The 14651-nt window shown below is 37.6% G+C and overlaps 6 protein-coding genes across 6 annotated transcripts; 3 read left to right on the forward strand and 3 right to left on the reverse strand.

The window, feature by feature from the left end:
- The first annotated feature begins 1154 nt into the window (after nucleotides 1-1154).
- On the forward strand, nucleotides 1155-2106 carry LOC17890862 (protein SPIRAL1-like 3). The gene is made up of 3 exons (XM_006298766.2): nucleotides 1155-1265; nucleotides 1434-1714; nucleotides 1808-2106. The coding sequence occupies exons 2-3, from the start codon at nucleotides 1445-1447 to the stop codon at nucleotides 1907-1909; spliced, it is 372 nt and encodes a 123-aa protein (XP_006298828.1). The 5' UTR covers nucleotides 1155-1265; nucleotides 1434-1444; the 3' UTR covers nucleotides 1910-2106.
- Nucleotides 2107-2246: 140 nt separating this feature from the next.
- On the reverse strand, nucleotides 2247-2900 carry LOC17892701 (60S ribosomal protein L39-2). The gene is made up of 3 exons (XM_006298850.2): nucleotides 2812-2900; nucleotides 2619-2722; nucleotides 2247-2519 (listed from the first exon to the last, which is right to left on the reverse strand). Exons 1-3 carry the CDS (start codon nucleotides 2812-2814, stop codon nucleotides 2471-2473), a joined length of 156 nt encoding a protein of 51 aa, XP_006298912.2. The 5' UTR covers nucleotides 2815-2900; the 3' UTR covers nucleotides 2247-2470.
- Nucleotides 2901-3059: 159 nt separating this feature from the next.
- LOC17892272 (eukaryotic translation initiation factor 3 subunit M) lies at nucleotides 3060-5697 on the forward strand. Its single transcript, XM_006296550.2, has 10 exons — nucleotides 3060-3247; nucleotides 3586-3715; nucleotides 3824-3962; nucleotides 4044-4256; nucleotides 4379-4517; nucleotides 4646-4796; nucleotides 4872-4981; nucleotides 5060-5157; nucleotides 5247-5316; nucleotides 5391-5697. The coding sequence occupies exons 1-10, from the start codon at nucleotides 3155-3157 to the stop codon at nucleotides 5499-5501; spliced, it is 1254 nt and encodes a 417-aa protein (XP_006296612.1). The 5' UTR covers nucleotides 3060-3154; the 3' UTR covers nucleotides 5502-5697.
- A 78-nt stretch (nucleotides 5698-5775) lies between these two features.
- On the reverse strand, nucleotides 5776-8373 carry LOC17892277 (COBRA-like protein 1). The gene is made up of 7 exons (XM_023785925.1): nucleotides 8282-8373; nucleotides 8030-8176; nucleotides 7461-7540; nucleotides 6922-7378; nucleotides 6672-6828; nucleotides 6293-6573; nucleotides 5776-6214 (listed from the first exon to the last, which is right to left on the reverse strand). The coding sequence occupies exons 2-7, from the start codon at nucleotides 8115-8117 to the stop codon at nucleotides 5925-5927; spliced, it is 1353 nt and encodes a 450-aa protein (XP_023641693.1). The 5' UTR covers nucleotides 8118-8176; nucleotides 8282-8373; the 3' UTR covers nucleotides 5776-5924.
- A 210-nt stretch (nucleotides 8374-8583) lies between these two features.
- On the reverse strand, nucleotides 8584-10271 carry LOC17892241 (ribosomal L1 domain-containing protein CG13096). Its single transcript, XM_006298404.2, has 7 exons — nucleotides 10101-10271; nucleotides 9889-10010; nucleotides 9692-9744; nucleotides 9528-9591; nucleotides 9364-9406; nucleotides 9200-9247; nucleotides 8584-9056 (listed from the first exon to the last, which is right to left on the reverse strand). The coding sequence occupies exons 1-7, from the start codon at nucleotides 10179-10181 to the stop codon at nucleotides 8769-8771; spliced, it is 699 nt and encodes a 232-aa protein (XP_006298466.1). The 5' UTR covers nucleotides 10182-10271; the 3' UTR covers nucleotides 8584-8768.
- Nucleotides 10272-12328: 2057 nt separating this feature from the next.
- LOC17891783 (UDP-arabinopyranose mutase 1) lies at nucleotides 12329-14524 on the forward strand. The gene is made up of 4 exons (XM_006297944.2): nucleotides 12329-12735; nucleotides 13384-13634; nucleotides 13719-13887; nucleotides 13977-14524. The coding sequence occupies exons 1-4, from the start codon at nucleotides 12394-12396 to the stop codon at nucleotides 14286-14288; spliced, it is 1074 nt and encodes a 357-aa protein (XP_006298006.1). The 5' UTR covers nucleotides 12329-12393; the 3' UTR covers nucleotides 14289-14524.
- The last annotated feature ends 127 nt before the right edge of the window (nucleotides 14525-14651 follow it).

Consider the following 14651-nt stretch of genomic DNA (forward strand, 5'->3'; position numbering starts at 1 on the left):
AGTATCATTTACGAAGGAGAAAAAGATCTTTATAATCCTTGAGTAGTGGCAATCAGATGGGCCTTATAAACACTCCAAACCCATAAGGTAATTAAAAGCTCTGATCAAGTGCAATGCATGTACCTTGGAGTTTGTTAAAAATCTTCTTCTCTGGAAATGTCCTTAAAATAATAATACTTGTGTTCAAAGTTTCAAACACATGGAGAAAAGAAATGTAAACCACAATAAAGACGATCGAAATCGAAGTATGGAAACCATGTAAGAGTATCGTATGCTTTCTCTGCCAATCACAATTGACGATGCAACTTTTTTATTTTTATTCTTATCTTTTTATCATCCCTTGCCTATAAAATTAATGTTCAGTGTGACATGTGGAGTGAACGAAACGAACGTACTTTTGTTTTTGTTTATGTATCTAAAAAATATGAATAAAGATCATCTCTCAATATTATTAGCTACACCTTGTTTATGATTATTTTCTAATTTGGCAAGGACTACCTAGTACCTAGTATGCTTTTAAAACGCCGTTTTGTAAACCAAAGTTAATTCATTCCTTAACGAGATTCACATTCACGTATACAAAAGATGTAATATAGGAATCAAACTTTTAAGGTCGACCTAAAGATAAGTCTTGTACTCTGAAAAAGGCGAACGGGCGCAAAAAGTAAAAGAGATAGATTCAAAGGGAGAGTGAGACTTTTGTTTTATTTAATTTTAATTTTAAGTGTCATATGTCGTCATTGGCATCTTTCTTTCAACATCACTAAAAATCTTCAGAGGAGTCAACTAGGAAATCTCCTCCGTATAGGATGATATGATGATGATCATATGTATGTACATATTCTAATGATGAACCTCAAAGTCATGGGTTCACACATTTTGTGGTTAGTTTTTGTGTCAGAAATTTCAAAACAAACTGCGTTGCCTACTTTTTATTTCATGTATATAAAAATTTATCTTCTTCATGCTTCTGCATGTTTATCATTTTTGTGTCATTGTGTGTGTGTGTGTGGTTATTAGAGACCACTTTTAAATATTTCCCTTCAAACAACTTATGAAACTTTGGTCCGTGTGTATGGAATAACGTAAGCCCAAATAAGGCCTGTATAAGCCCATTTTGGAATACCTTTTTTTTTTTTTTTGGGTTCTCTCATTTCTCTCCTAGTGCAGCAGCATATCCCATCTCCATCTGTTTCTCTTCCTTGATTTGCGGCCAATCGTAGAAGAAGTAGAGAGCAGAGGATACACTACAGAGAGCCAGAGAGGTAAAAACCAATCCTTTAGATCTTTCTTTCTTTTTACGTGTCTTTAATCATAATTTCAACGGTAATCTTTTTTTTGGGATCTTCTTGCTCATCCTTAAATGATCTGATCTGAATAATAAACCGACTCTTTAAAAATAAAATAAAAACAAAAACATTTCCAAAATTCAGATCTTGACAAGATGGGTAAAGCAAGAGGAGTGAACAATGGTGTTAATGAAAGTTCTCTCGGCTATCTCTTTGGTTCCGGTCAACCTTCTTCCACCGCTGCTGCTGCAATGGGCACTACTACCACTACAACCACCACAACTACCACCGATGGAACCGGGGGCAGACCCATTACCACCACGACTACTACGGTGACTGATAACAAGAAGACATCTGCCGGTGTTAGAGGCAGCCCTAATAACTACTTCAGATCAGAAGGCCAAAACTGTGGAAACTTTCTCACGGTAAGTGGAGGAAATTTTAACGTTTTTGAGATTTAAAGAGTTGATTCTGATTTGAAAACTGACAAAACAACAAAAATGTGTTGGCGAGAACAGGACAGGCCATCTACCAAGGTTCATGCAGCTCCTGGAGGAGGATCTTCTCTTGGTTATCTGTTTGGAGGACCACCAAGTCCTGCTAGATCTGGAAGCAAATGAAGTTACTTTGGTTTCCGACAACTCGGATTTGTGTAAATCATCAAAAGTGTGTGGCCTTTATCCCTCTCTGAACCCTGTGTGATTCAATTGTGATGTTTGCCTTTTGATCTAAATTCTTTGTGTTGTTAAAGAGGTTTTCAGACAATGTTTTCTCAGACTTCCCAAGGAAATAAACTAAGTCCTGATCAACCTAGAAATCGAAATCAAATGAAACAAAACAATTCCCACAGGTAACAATATTGAATCAGCCATGTTTAAAGCTCTAGGACAATGGCTTCGAATTCAGCCATATTCCGATTGAATATGATTACTAGCATGCATAAGAGTAGAAACCGAATCCTCAAAAAGAGTTATATTCATATTGTAAGAGAAAGGATTCAACTATCATATTTCATCATCAGATTTATGCATTATGCAGCTCTAAAATTTAACATTGCAAAGCCACAAAATCCTTAACAAAAAATAAAATTTTAAGGGTCAAAGACCCCCCCAATTCCGACACAAGAAAGATATTAGAAAATTCGGACGAATCTGAGTCATGGCAGTGAACTCGCGAGTGCTCTAGAACCCAAGCTTGGTACGGCGCCAGTGCCTACGCTTAGCATTGTACCTGTGTGATGGTGAAACAATGGAACTCAGTATCAAAGTCTGCAACTTTATCAAGGATCAAAAGCAAAACAAACAAAAAAAACCTAGAAAATATATAGACCTGATCCTATTGTCGGTACGGAGGCGGATCCAATTAGGGATTGGTCTGTTCTGTCTCATCTTCTTGCCCAGCTTCTTCTTGATCATGAACGACTTGTGCGACGGCTAATATCAGGGATCGTGAAATCGATCAGGCCAAGAAAAAGCATAAACAGAGAAAAAGAAGGATACAGAGATAGAGAGAGAATACGTACCATCTTGAATTCACCGGTGGCGATCCGGCGGAACACGGCGGCGTTTAAAACCCTAGTCTTCTCAAATGCTAGCTGATGAAGAGGTTGATTTTTATATGGCTTGTGAACTAGAGTTTTATCCTGACCGTTGGATTTTATATATATTTATTAGCCGTCAGATGCTTAAACCATTATTAATAATGCGAATCGGATTCGGTTCCGGTTAACGTAACCCGGAAAAGATAAAAAATATAGATTAGGGTTTTCGTTTTCTTCTCTCTGCTGCTCGGCTGCTGAAACAAGTTTTGATTTTGGGATTTTGTTCTTCAGCGCCGCCGAGAGGATTCGAAACCGGAGCTAAGCTATGACGACGATTGTTCCCACTTCCGAAGAAGACCCGTTCCTCGCTGTTGTCCGCTTCACTTCCCAGCTCGCCTGGGCCGATGCTGGTCCCGAGGTACCACTTCTACCACACCTTGTTTGGGAATTTATCTGGGGAACATTGGAATGTCTATCGTTTGGGGTCATGGGAAGTTGAGAAATTTGATCTGGTATATGTTGTTTCTTTAGAAGCGTCTGATTGGTAAATGGTGATGTTCGGGTTTGTGTTGATAGACTCAATTTGATACTCCTTCTTATTTTTTTTGTTTGATGTAGTTAGATGTTTCTGTACTAGAATCGTTTGTAAATTGTTCATGATTGTGTTGCATATAATTCAACCATCTAAGATTAGTCTCATTAAGCTACTTACTAGTTCTCGTTTGAAACTTTTGGAACTTGTCTTCTTCTTTTTAGGCTGCTGAGCCAGAAATTACCAGGCTTTGTAAGGAGGCTGAGGAGTCGATAGTAGCAGGAAAATCGCTTGAGTTAGCTACGTTAATGGTTACCTCAGCTGAATTGGTATCTTCCAAGATATCTGAGAAAGGTTTGTGTTCCTATTTTTGTTTTACCAAAACACAATGTCCATCTTTTTGTATGCTCCTTGTCTTTTTTAGAATATTCATTTATCAGTTGTTTGCCTGTCTTGATTCAGATCTTGAGTGTACCTACACCATAATTTGCAGCCTTGTCAAGAAGGTGAATAGCCCTGAGGAACTCCTTGAAATTGTGAAAGCTATATCTTCCAAGGTTGCTCAACAACCCAGTGACAAAGCTTCACTTCGTTTGAAGATGTATGACTCTTTACAGCTTATATATTAATGCTTTGTTTATGTATCACATACTTCTCATTTCCTTTTTCTGTCTTTCTGTAGCCTCTTCAATCTCTACAACCTTCTGGACCATCCGTATGCTCGTTTTCAAGTGTACATGAAAGCTCTAACACTGGCTGTTGATGGCAAGGTTACTGAGTACATCGTTTCTTCTTTTAAGAAGATTGATAACTTTTTGAAAGAGTGGAATATTGACATTAAAGATCAGAGGGAACTCTTTCTTGCCATTGCTAACGTGCTTAAAGAAAACAAAAGGTACTGGAACATAATCTTTTTATTTTATAAACCTGATCACCATTCATTCTCTCTCTGGTTTTCTTGTGTTTCCGTTTAGATGTAACTATAGCCGCATGTATTTTTTTCTGTCTATAATCCAGCCTGGTGAAAGAATCCCTTGAGTTCTTGACAAAGTATCTAGCAACTTTCTCCAAAGAAGATGCTCAGGTCCTGGATGAAGCTAAGGAGGAGGCTGTGCGTGCAGTTATCGAATTTGTCAAAGCTTCCAGTATTTTCCAGGTATCATAATTCATATAAGTATGTATTAATGTAAATTGGATGTGTGAGATTCATCTTTCTTGTTCTGTCTCTGCTTTTATATTTTATACTTAAAAATTTCATCAATGATTTATTAAAAAAAAATGCAGTGTGATTTATTGGACTTGCCAGCCGTTGCTCAATTGGAAAAGGATGCTAAATATGCACCGGTTTACCAGCTTCTGAAGATCTTTCTTACTCAGAGACTAAATGCCTACATAGAATTCCAAAAAGCGAATTCGGATTTTCTGCAAAGCTATGGTATTTAAAACTTCAATTAATTTCCTGCTTTTGCTTAAGCATGATCTCCTTATGAATCCTCTGGTGTGTCTATAGAACTTGTCGATGAAGATTGCGTTACGAAGATGAGATTGTTGTCACTAGTCGACTTAGCTTCTGATGAATCTGGCAAAATACCTTATGCTTCAATCAAAGACACGCTAGAGGTGAAAACTCCTCTGCTGGCAAAAAGACTTGTAATATTATGGCTCTTTTTGGTTGCTTATTGTTCTCTGCGTTTTCAGGTACACGAAGAGGAGGTCGAGTTATGGGTTGTGAAGGCAATAACTGCGAAATTGATTGATTGTAAAATGGATCAGATGAACCAAGTTGTAATTGTCAGGCAAGTCACACATTGATACAAACTTTGCTCTTATTATATACATGTCTACATGACATTTATAACTTGATGGTTTGATTCATATCTTTCAGCCGCTGTTCCGAACGTGAATTTGGGACAAAACAATGGCAATCGCTTCGAACAAAGCTTGCTAATTGGCGGGTAAAGACAAACACTTTTACTTTATTTTACTACAAAGCATATCCTGAATCTGACTCTTTTGTGTGTTTTTGTAGGACAACATTTCAAACATCATAACTACAATTGAATCGAATAAGGTAACAGAGGAAGGTTCTCAGGCATCATCATCATCTGCTGCAGCAATTCAAGGGTTGACTGTTCGTTGAGGAAACTATCAAAGACAAACCGTTTGCATCCCCAGAAAAAGCTCAATTATAGAACTAATCTTTTGTTGTCTTGAATCTTTCTCTCTCTGTGTATTTCCTTGCAGAGTTTTGAGATCTTTGAATCTTTTTTGTCCTTGAAACAATGCGGAGACTTTTGCTATACATTATTTTTTTGCTCAATAATGTTTACACAGTACACAACATTTCCCAATTATAAGAGCAGGTCTCGCGAGTGGTTATCGTAGTTTTGACTGAAGATATGGAGGCGAACAAATCATAAACTAGTAACCATTATCATTGGATCTAGTTATACCGGAAGAGTGCAGACAACATTCAAGACTTAAGAGGAAACACTACGTCAACAATTCTCTCCTGATAGATTTTTATCACTTAAAAGAAACTAAGCTCTACACTTCTTATTTCTTACACGTTCCCATGTAGGAACATAGTCAGTAACAAGGCGATTACTGCAAACCAAGAACCAATTGATTTGTGTGAACCGGCATTGGGCAGCCAAGGGTAAGAATCTGGAGGTGGCATCACACAGTTATCTCCATTGAAATAGATTCTTCTTGGAAATGCCCAGCCTTTCTCAAGCGTGAACGCTGATGCTTCTTTCTGGAAAAGTAGCTCAGATTGTACATTACCAAATGGACCAGCTTGCATCAACAGGTCATTGTAGAACTTTATTCCCCAGAGAATCCCAGTATCATCTTATATCAATGAAAAACAAAAACATATCAAGCTTTGTTCCTTTGTATGGAAACAAGGGACTGATTGATGGTACTTACTTATGGAAGCATAAGGAGTCAAGGGTTTATAGTTGAAGCTAAAAGTCTGAGTGAGATTGTCGAAATTCGGATGCTGCACGACGAGATTCCACTGTGTATAGTTCATGTTGTAGTTGAAATTTGTGATGGTGACTTTAACTCTCCAGTACTGCTTGTAGTTAACCTTCACATGCCAGTGGATTCTAACTGGGCACATATGGTGTGTACATTGGACTAGGGGCGGTAGATATGCGTTCTTCCCGGGATTTGGAATGACCGATGCTATCCGAGGACCTTTTGGACTGTGTGTGGACATACAAGACACCCAAATTAACCAACCAAGCCAACAGAGTTTCAGGTAATAAATGACTGGAAGCCTTGAGAGCTGAGAATAACTTACTCTACACAATTCCCTGGCTGAGAAGTGTTTTGGCATCCACAAGAGCATGTCGGACAAGAAACTATTGTGCTGTTATAAAACGATGAAAGCGATACACAGCAAGTAGGTGTTTTCTGAGCTAAGAACTGCGAGTACGTGCAAGTTACATTCCAAGTCACTGTTCCAGCAGAAAAGAAAAATCCCAAACTCAGTTTTAATTTGACTCCAAGTTAAATAAAGATGGGTAGATTTCAAGAACAGAGTAACTTACTTAATGCTTGTGTAACTCTTCGTTTGTCAGTACCGATGAATCTAGTCGGTTTTACAATCTTCCCGGGGCTACAAGTATAGCCAGGTCCAGGTGCATTGAGAGTGAAATTCTTAGGTACCCTAACCGTTTTATTTGTTGTTCCAGCTTGTCCAACAATGAGTTGGAAAGCAGAAACAGCAGTTGCAGGATCTTGAGCCCAAGAGTTGATCACACCGCCTCTGCAACAATTTGCAATCTGCTGATTGTAAGGAGTTCCGGGTAAGAGATCAACAACAGAAGGTGTCTTTTTACAGCAATGAGGAATGTTTCCTTTGAATTTCGAACAATCTCCTTGTTCTGTTGCTTGTCCTCCACTCATTCCCCATATAACCTCTCTCTTTGCCCATGACCATCCAAGAGTCCAACCTGGAGCCTGAATGTGACGATATTGCTGGAAATTATATATAGTCACAACCGCCTGCACCGTGAAAAGATTGAAGATATTAAATACACAATCAAGATTCAAGAAATGCCCAATTTTGAAGCTAAAGTATACATACCATATAGCCATCTGCAGTCCAGCTTATGATATCCCATTTGATAGTAATGTTCCCACTTGGATCCAAAGGATCATAAGCTTCTGAGACAATCCCAAAACAACAACATTAGCACACAAATATTGACGCCTTTTTTTGTTTTCTTGTTTCAAAGATTCTCTCTTTCTAGAATAGCAGAGCATTGAAAGTGAAATGTCAAAGAGATCTTCTCTTTGAGACTAACAAGCTCCCTCAAACACTGGTGAAAACTATTAAATAAATGCACTTCCTTCTCTGTTTCTCTATACACCCAAAAGCTCAAACAATTCAAAACTTAAAGAACCCAAGAAACACAAGCTCCTAGCAAATTTCAAAACATAATTAATACATGGGGAAGGAAGAAGGAAGCTTTGTGCAGTTTAGAGCAAAACCCAGAAGGAAGCTTTGTGCAGTTAAGTGCAGTTAAGAGCCAAACCCAGAAGGAAACTTACACTCAAGAGTCACTCAAGACCCAGAGACGAAATAAAACCCTAGTTAGTAAATACGATAATGAACAGAAAAAACTTGAACCAAGACAGAATCTTTCGGCTTACCTGCAGGAGTACAACCAGAGAAACACACAAGAAAGATTATAGATACTCCGAACTTGAAGAAGATTGAAGAAGAACACAAGAAACCCATTTTTCCTGAAGAGAGCGAGAGAGAGAGAGAATCTCGTCTTCTTCTTTGATCTTTAGGCTCTGACAAGTGACAAGACAAGGATGAAGACTGAAGAAGCTCAACGTATTAGGAGATAAGCCAAAACTGATTAACAAAATGAAAAGATAATAGAAACAAGAAATGACCAATTAGCTTCGAAATCTTTGTGATTAATCTTCTAAGTATAATGAGGGTTAAAAAAACTCATAATTGCCCATTGAAAATGGAGAAATCCAGCTTTTGGGTTTTTGTGTGCAGAGAGATTAAATGAAAGCCAAAAGAAGGCTGCTTTAGTGGGCGACGAGACGGTGTTTTTATGTGCCAAGTGTAATAATTTGACTTAATGCACAAGCATTAATGCACTTAGGTAGCCATTCCTTTTTCAGCTTCAAACATTCTTATTCACATTTATTATTTAGCCGATGACTTTTTTAGAATCTCTAGACAATTACTAGAAATTGGGCCGGTAAAGAACGTCTACTGAAAGGCCCGTTTAAATCACATCACATACAAGATACAACCATATAAATATCCTTTGCTAGTCTTGCATTGCAGGTGACAAAGTAAAGTCTACTCTCAAAATAACAGCAATAAACGGTTTTGCAAAATCTCAGGATACTATCAAAATTGAGTTTACTTCTGCAGTTGAGATGGCTCAGTTGCATCAATGTCTTCTCGCAAATCATGCTCATCGTCACCAGTGTGATCCTCATCTGATTCAGGTCCACTCGCATTATCATCATCATCATCATCATCATGGCCATGATCAGGTACGCTACCATGACCAATACTCCCGCTAACTCTTCCTGACTTGTTTGCATATTCTTCAAGGGATGTTGAGGGAAACACATCACCAACCTTGCTGCTATCACTCCTTGTTGCGGCTTCATCTGATTTATTCGGCTTGTTATCTTTGTTCATCTGTGTCATGCAAATACGCAACTTTAGGACCAATAACACAAACATACACATTTTCAAATCTCAAACCATCTTCAATGTAAGACATAACTCTATTTATTTGGAATCAGAGGTAGTAAAAAGGTTGTATAACTAAAGAATCTTACAGCACGTAACAGGGTCCTTCGATCCCTTTCCCTAGCATTCTTGATAGTCTGCAATCACATTAGTAAAAATTCAGTGAGAACCCCCAAAAAGCATCTTTAAGTTAAAAAAAAAAAAGCCACAAGCAGGGAATGAGACTTAGAAGCAGAATAAGTAAAAGACTAACCTCATCAAGCATCTTCTGTTCAGCCTCTACCTCATAAATATCTCTGCGAGAAACAAACAGTTACTTCAACATTAGCTTAAAATCGTTATCTACCAAACTCACTTTGAAGGAAACCAGCATCTAGCAGAAGCAAAAGAAAGACTTTTCATCAAAATTAAATTTACCTTCCAATGATTTGATCAACACGGGAACAACACTTTGCACACACTTTTTGCTCCTTGGCACAACCTATAGCAGTTTCTTACTATCAACACATCAACTCGAAAACAAGATACTGATCTATTGTTCTTCACTTGCTAACAAAAGCAAAGAAAAAAAAAACACTAACCAGGGCATAACTTATGGTATGCTTGACGAACATTTCGCTTTGTACACTTCTGACTGCACCCAAAAATAAAATAAAAGTTTGCTCTTTTAAGAAAATTAACGCAAAGAAGAAACAAAGCAGTTCGATTCAGATTTCAAGATTCAACATAGAATGACAGAGACTAGCAAATGAACACTCTTAAATTCAATCAACGATACCATTTGGCGGCTTCAGTTAGGGTTTTGTATTTGCCGTAGCGGCGTTTCCAAGCTATCTGCTCTCGACAGCGATAGCAAACTCCGGTAATCTCCGATAGTGGTCTGAATCTCCCACCGACTTCCTAGAAAACAGAAATTTCAGGCTAAATTAAGGATCCAACAACACTATTCACTCAAATTCGTTAACCCCAACAGCAGAGCAAATAGTATACCGTTTCGTTGATCTTGACGCCGGATTTGGGAACCCAGGCGAACTTGTTCTGATGCTTCGGTGGTCCTTGTCGTGATCCCATTTTCTATAGGTTGTGAATTTAGATCGGAGACTGCAGAGAGAGGAATACGATTTTATCTGAAGCAGCCGAGCGGCGCGAAAAGAAGGAGAAGAAGCCAATTAGGTTTGCTTTTATTTTTCCACATTTAATCAAAAAATAATAATAATTTAATCCATAATTAAATGAAGATTAAAAGTTTATTTGGGACATAATGGGCCAATCCAAAACATTAAAAGCCCATATATCACAGTCTCGGCAACATTTGTTGTGATACTCGTTGCCAACACTTGTACGAGCCTTTGAGGTGTCAGCTGACAAATACTGTATTTTCACATTATTAACTAACTCAAGTGTGAGATCATCTAGCTATCATATCGATTATCATGTGTGCATATATAATGATGATTTATAGAGAGAGAGGGTTCACGTTATTTTGAAAAAGACGATGGTTTGTTGGATTCTTCACGATTTGCATGCAATGATCATACGCAAACGCAACGTGCATCGACGAGCTCCCCCACGACGTCTACACACATTAGATCAAACTCCGATGATTTTTATTGTTATTATTCTATACATCTACTAAACAAATCATCTCTATTATTCTCTTTCTATACAAATATTTGTTATTCCGTTAGAAGTAAAACACTGGAACTCTTTTTATCAAATCCAACAAACCAAAAGGATGACATAAGTACTAAAGAATTTTAAACCAAAAAAAAAAAAAAAGGACTAAAGAATATTATCCGTGGTTTCTTTTTATCACAAGGATGTACTAATTCGTATATTCTGTTATTTTTAATTAGCATATTCTTGTAAATGTGTATGCGAACTTTGGCTAAAAGCCTAAAAGGAATGTCAAAAGAGAGTTTAAAATAAAAAGTTGAGATTGGAGCTTCAGCTTCCCACATGTGAATGTTCCCTTCGTTCCACAAATAAAGTAGATCGAGGAGCACAGAGTTTTTAAATTCTTCATTATTATTCCGTCCCGTTACGAGTTTAAAAAAAGCCTAATTACATTCTAATTAAACACCTTTATTGATGTTACACTCCGGTCAAAAAAGTAGTATTAAATTATTGTTCGGTTTTTGTATCCCATACTCCATCTTTTAATTCCTCACTCACATACGACTTTTTTTTGTAGTTTGTTAAAAACGCATACACGAATTTAGGTACATTAATGGTGGTGATATAACTACATCCAGTAAGAAATAATTGCAAGCCGAATTGAATTAAATTGCTAGCTCAAAAATCTCCTTCATAAGGTTAGCTAGACCTAATATCTTAACCTCTTTAATTTACTCTCCGAAACTGATATCATTAAGTGCATACAAAAAAATTATAAAACCAAACGAATTGAATTTAACACTTTATTAGAGTCTTAAATTTATATAAAAAAACACAAATTCAAAACAAAAAACTGTCACAGTTAAACAATTAACAATATGTAGATGATCAAATCTAATTTTTTTGTAAGTTTTGGTTGTTGACATATATAATATATTGACCAGTAAAATTTAAGAAACAAAAATAATTTGAATGTTTTGCATCTTTTAGTTAAAATAAGTTTAGTTTCCAAATTTTCAAAGCCTAAAAACTAAATTAAACATGTTGACAATAATTTTATAAACCAAAAGTATTATTAAAAAAATAAAACAGATAAATCCATATTAGTTTTTAGGTATATCCGATAAATTGATTAAGTAAATAATACAGTAATAATAATTTTTGAAAGTATGGGATATTCTTGAAAATCATCTTGTTATTCACATTTTTTTTAGTTTGGTGTGGGAGATAAATATCTAAAATATAGAGTCAAGATGAGATTAAAAGGCTTCTATTTTTTTTTGGGGAGATTTATTAAAACAAAAGATGTGTGTTTGCTAAGGAATAAGACGAATTATTATTAATAGCAAAGAAGAAACAATTTAATTGCAAACACCGAAAATTAAGATATATTGCATATCCCCATAGAATACGGACATCAAGAGACAAAAAATAGAAAAGTCTTCACTTCCTCACCATAACATAAACATAAGATTAACAAAGGACCTGTTGAACAAGTCCTCATCGACCACGTGTCAACCCTCACACGCGTCTCACAAATCCCTCGCACGTACCAAATCCCATTATAAAAACCAAAGCGACGGGTCTTCATAGTCTCCCATCTCCTCCGATCTCAAATCTCTCACACAACTCTTTTTTTTATTCTCTCTGAATCAATCAATCAATCATGGTTGAGCCGGCGAACACCGTTGGAATTCCGGTGAATCACATGCCACTGTTGAAGGATGAGCTCGACATCGTGATCCCCACGATCCGTAACCTCGATTTCCTCGAGATGTGGAGGCCTTTCCTTCAGCCTTACCATCTGATCATCGTCCAAGATGGAGATCCATCGAAGACCATTGCTGTCCCTGAAGGGTTCGATTACGAGCTCTACAACAGGAACGACATCAACCGTATCCTTGGTCCTAAAGCTTCCTGCATTTCCTTCAAGGACTCTGCTTGTCGTTGCTTCGGCTACATGGTCTCCAAGAAGAAGTACATCTTCACCATTGACGACGATTGCTTCGTAAGTCTCCACAATTCTCTGTTTGTTAGATCTGTTTTTATTATTCTGGCAACTTTGTGATTTGAATGTCGTAGGGGTCTGCTTTGAGATCTACTAGTGATTAAGTCTGTAGATTTAACAGATCTTAACGTTGGAAATTGAAAATTCGATTCCAATTATTTAGGTCAACTTTGAGATCAATCACTCTGTTTTGACCTAGATCTATACATTCCTGATGGTTGTCGATCTGTTTTCAGTCTTATGTTTGTCGGCATTGTCATGATCTCGTATGTTTATGTAACTATAGTGTTGTTATTGTTGTCGGACCAACTTATCTATGTCTTTAACAGTTAACTTCACAAGATTCTTGCATGTCGTTGTCCTGCACATTTATGTTGTTGTCATCAGGCTAAGGCGGAGAAAAGTCCAACCTTTCAATTCCCCTCTTCTTTAGGGGTTTGTGGGGCTTTTTACGAATTTTGAGTCTTCAGTTACGCCATGATTGTAGCATTGATGTTGCAATCACAGTGTGTTGGTTAATCACGTGTTACGTATTGTTCCCTCATGGTCTTCGATTTTTTTTTCTTCTCTCACTTTAGCTGCATTTGAATAATCCTTTCTTTCTTAGAGTTTTAAATATTATTTTGCTGTTGTCATGTATTATTATAGGTTGCCAAGGATCCATCTGGAAAGGCTGTGAACGCTCTTGAGCAACACATCAAGAACCTTCTCTGCCCATCATCTCCATTTTTCTTCAACACCTTGTACGACCCATACCGTGAAGGTGCTGACTACGTCCGTGGATACCCTTTCAGTCTCCGTGAGGGTGTCTCCACTGCTGTTTCCCACGGTCTGTGGCTCAACATCCCTGATTACGATGCCCCGACCCAACTCGTGAAGCCTAAGGAAAGGAACACAAGGTAGGAATCTCACATTATCTTTCTACATTTTTTTAATTTTTTGGTGTTCTTTAGCTAACAATGCTTAATTGGCATCACTATTAGGTACGTGGATGCTGTTATGACCATCCCAAAGGGAACACTTTTCCCAATGTGTGGCATGAACTTGGCCTTTGACCGTGAGCTCATTGGACCAGCTATGTACTTTGGTCTCATGGGTGATGGTCAGCCTATTGGTCGCTACGACGATATGTGGGCTGGATGGTGTGTCAAGGTACTTACTTTCTCCATTCCGCTCCTTACTTTTAACGGACTTAAAATATATTCTCTTACTGACCTCCTTGTTATGGTTCTGTTCGTCAGGTGATCTGTGACCATCTGGGATTGGGAGTGAAGACAGGTTTGCCCTACATTTACCACAGCAAAGCTAGCAACCCGTTTGTGAACTTGAAGAAGGAGTACAAGGGAATCTTCTGGCAGGAGGACATCATTCCTTTCTTCCAGAGCGCAAAGCTCTCGAAAGAAGCTGTGACAGTTCAACAATGCTACATGGAGCTGTCCAAGATGGTTAAGGAGAAGCTAAGTGCCATTGATCCTTACTTTGACAAGCTTGCAGATGCTATGGTCACTTGGATTGAAGCTTGGGATGAGCTTAACCCACCAACTAAAGCTTGAGCAGCAAAAAGACCACCACCACAGTTTTGGTTATTAGCTCAATCTATCATCTATCTTCTCCATCTTGTTTTTGTTTTTATCTTTTCTCAATTTTCCGGCGATTCTTCAGTTCGTTTTTAAGTTGCCGGAGTTTATTTAAATAGTGATGGTGTAGTTCTTCTATTTATGACCGAGACAATCTCTCCCTTGAGGTTTTTCGTTTTTGTTTCAATAATAAAATCATATCCCTTTTAGTCTTTGGTGTCTCTTTGCTTTTTGGTATGTTATTTTGGAGCAGTGTAGCAGCTAGAAATCGAAAGACAGTAAACAGATACGAGTCACATCTAGCCTTGAACATATTTTATTAAGTTGATCCCAGTTGGT

Source organism: Capsella rubella, unplaced genomic scaffold (assembly GCF_000375325.1).
Source record: "Capsella rubella cultivar Monte Gargano unplaced genomic scaffold, Caprub1_0 scaffold_3, whole genome shotgun sequence".
NCBI classification, from domain to species: domain Eukaryota; kingdom Viridiplantae; phylum Streptophyta; class Magnoliopsida; order Brassicales; family Brassicaceae; genus Capsella; species Capsella rubella.

Bases quoted from the DNA above. Each gene is read 5' to 3' on its own strand.
- LOC17890862 (XM_006298766.2), top strand. From the start codon at position 1,445: ATGGGTAAAGCAAGAGGAGTGAACAATGGTGTTAATGAAAGTTCTCTC. The intron at 1,715-1,807 runs GTAAGTGGAGGA...TGGCGAGAACAG, and splicing joins ACTGTGGAAACTTTCTCACG to GACAGGCCATCTACCAAGGT.
- LOC17892701 (XM_006298850.2), bottom strand. The intron at 2,520-2,618 runs GTCTATATATTT...ACCATCACACAG, and splicing joins CGTACCGACAATAGGATCAG to GTACAATGCTAAGCGTAGGC.
- LOC17892272 (XM_006296550.2), top strand. From the start codon at position 3,155: ATGACGACGATTGTTCCCACTTCCGAAGAAGACCCGTTCCTCGCTGTT. The intron at 3,248-3,585 runs GTACCACTTCTA...TCTTCTTTTTAG, and splicing joins GGGCCGATGCTGGTCCCGAG to GCTGCTGAGCCAGAAATTAC. The intron at 4,982-5,059 runs GTGAAAACTCCT...CTGCGTTTTCAG, and splicing joins CAATCAAAGACACGCTAGAG to GTACACGAAGAGGAGGTCGA.
- LOC17892277 (XM_023785925.1), bottom strand. From the start codon at position 8,117: ATGGGTTTCTTGTGTTCTTCTTCAATCTTCTTCAAGTTCGGAGTATCT. The intron at 6,574-6,671 runs GTAAGTTATTCT...GTCCACACACAG, and splicing joins CAGCCAGGGAATTGTGTAGA to TCCAAAAGGTCCTCGGATAG. The intron at 6,215-6,292 runs GTAAGTACCATC...CATTGATATAAG, and splicing joins GACTCCTTATGCTTCCATAA to ATGATACTGGGATTCTCTGG.
- LOC17892241 (XM_006298404.2), bottom strand. From the start codon at position 10,181: ATGGGATCACGACAAGGACCACCGAAGCATCAGAACAAGTTCGCCTGG. The intron at 9,407-9,527 runs GTAAATTTAATT...TGTTTCTCGCAG, and splicing joins GTTGATCAAATCATTGGAAG to AGATATTTATGAGGTAGAGG. The intron at 9,248-9,363 runs GTTAGTCTTTTA...ATGTGATTGCAG, and splicing joins AACAGAAGATGCTTGATGAG to ACTATCAAGAATGCTAGGGA.
- LOC17891783 (XM_006297944.2), top strand. From the start codon at position 12,394: ATGGTTGAGCCGGCGAACACCGTTGGAATTCCGGTGAATCACATGCCA. The intron at 13,635-13,718 runs GTAGGAATCTCA...CATCACTATTAG, and splicing joins CCTAAGGAAAGGAACACAAG to GTACGTGGATGCTGTTATGA. The intron at 13,888-13,976 runs GTACTTACTTTC...TCTGTTCGTCAG, and splicing joins GGGCTGGATGGTGTGTCAAG to GTGATCTGTGACCATCTGGG.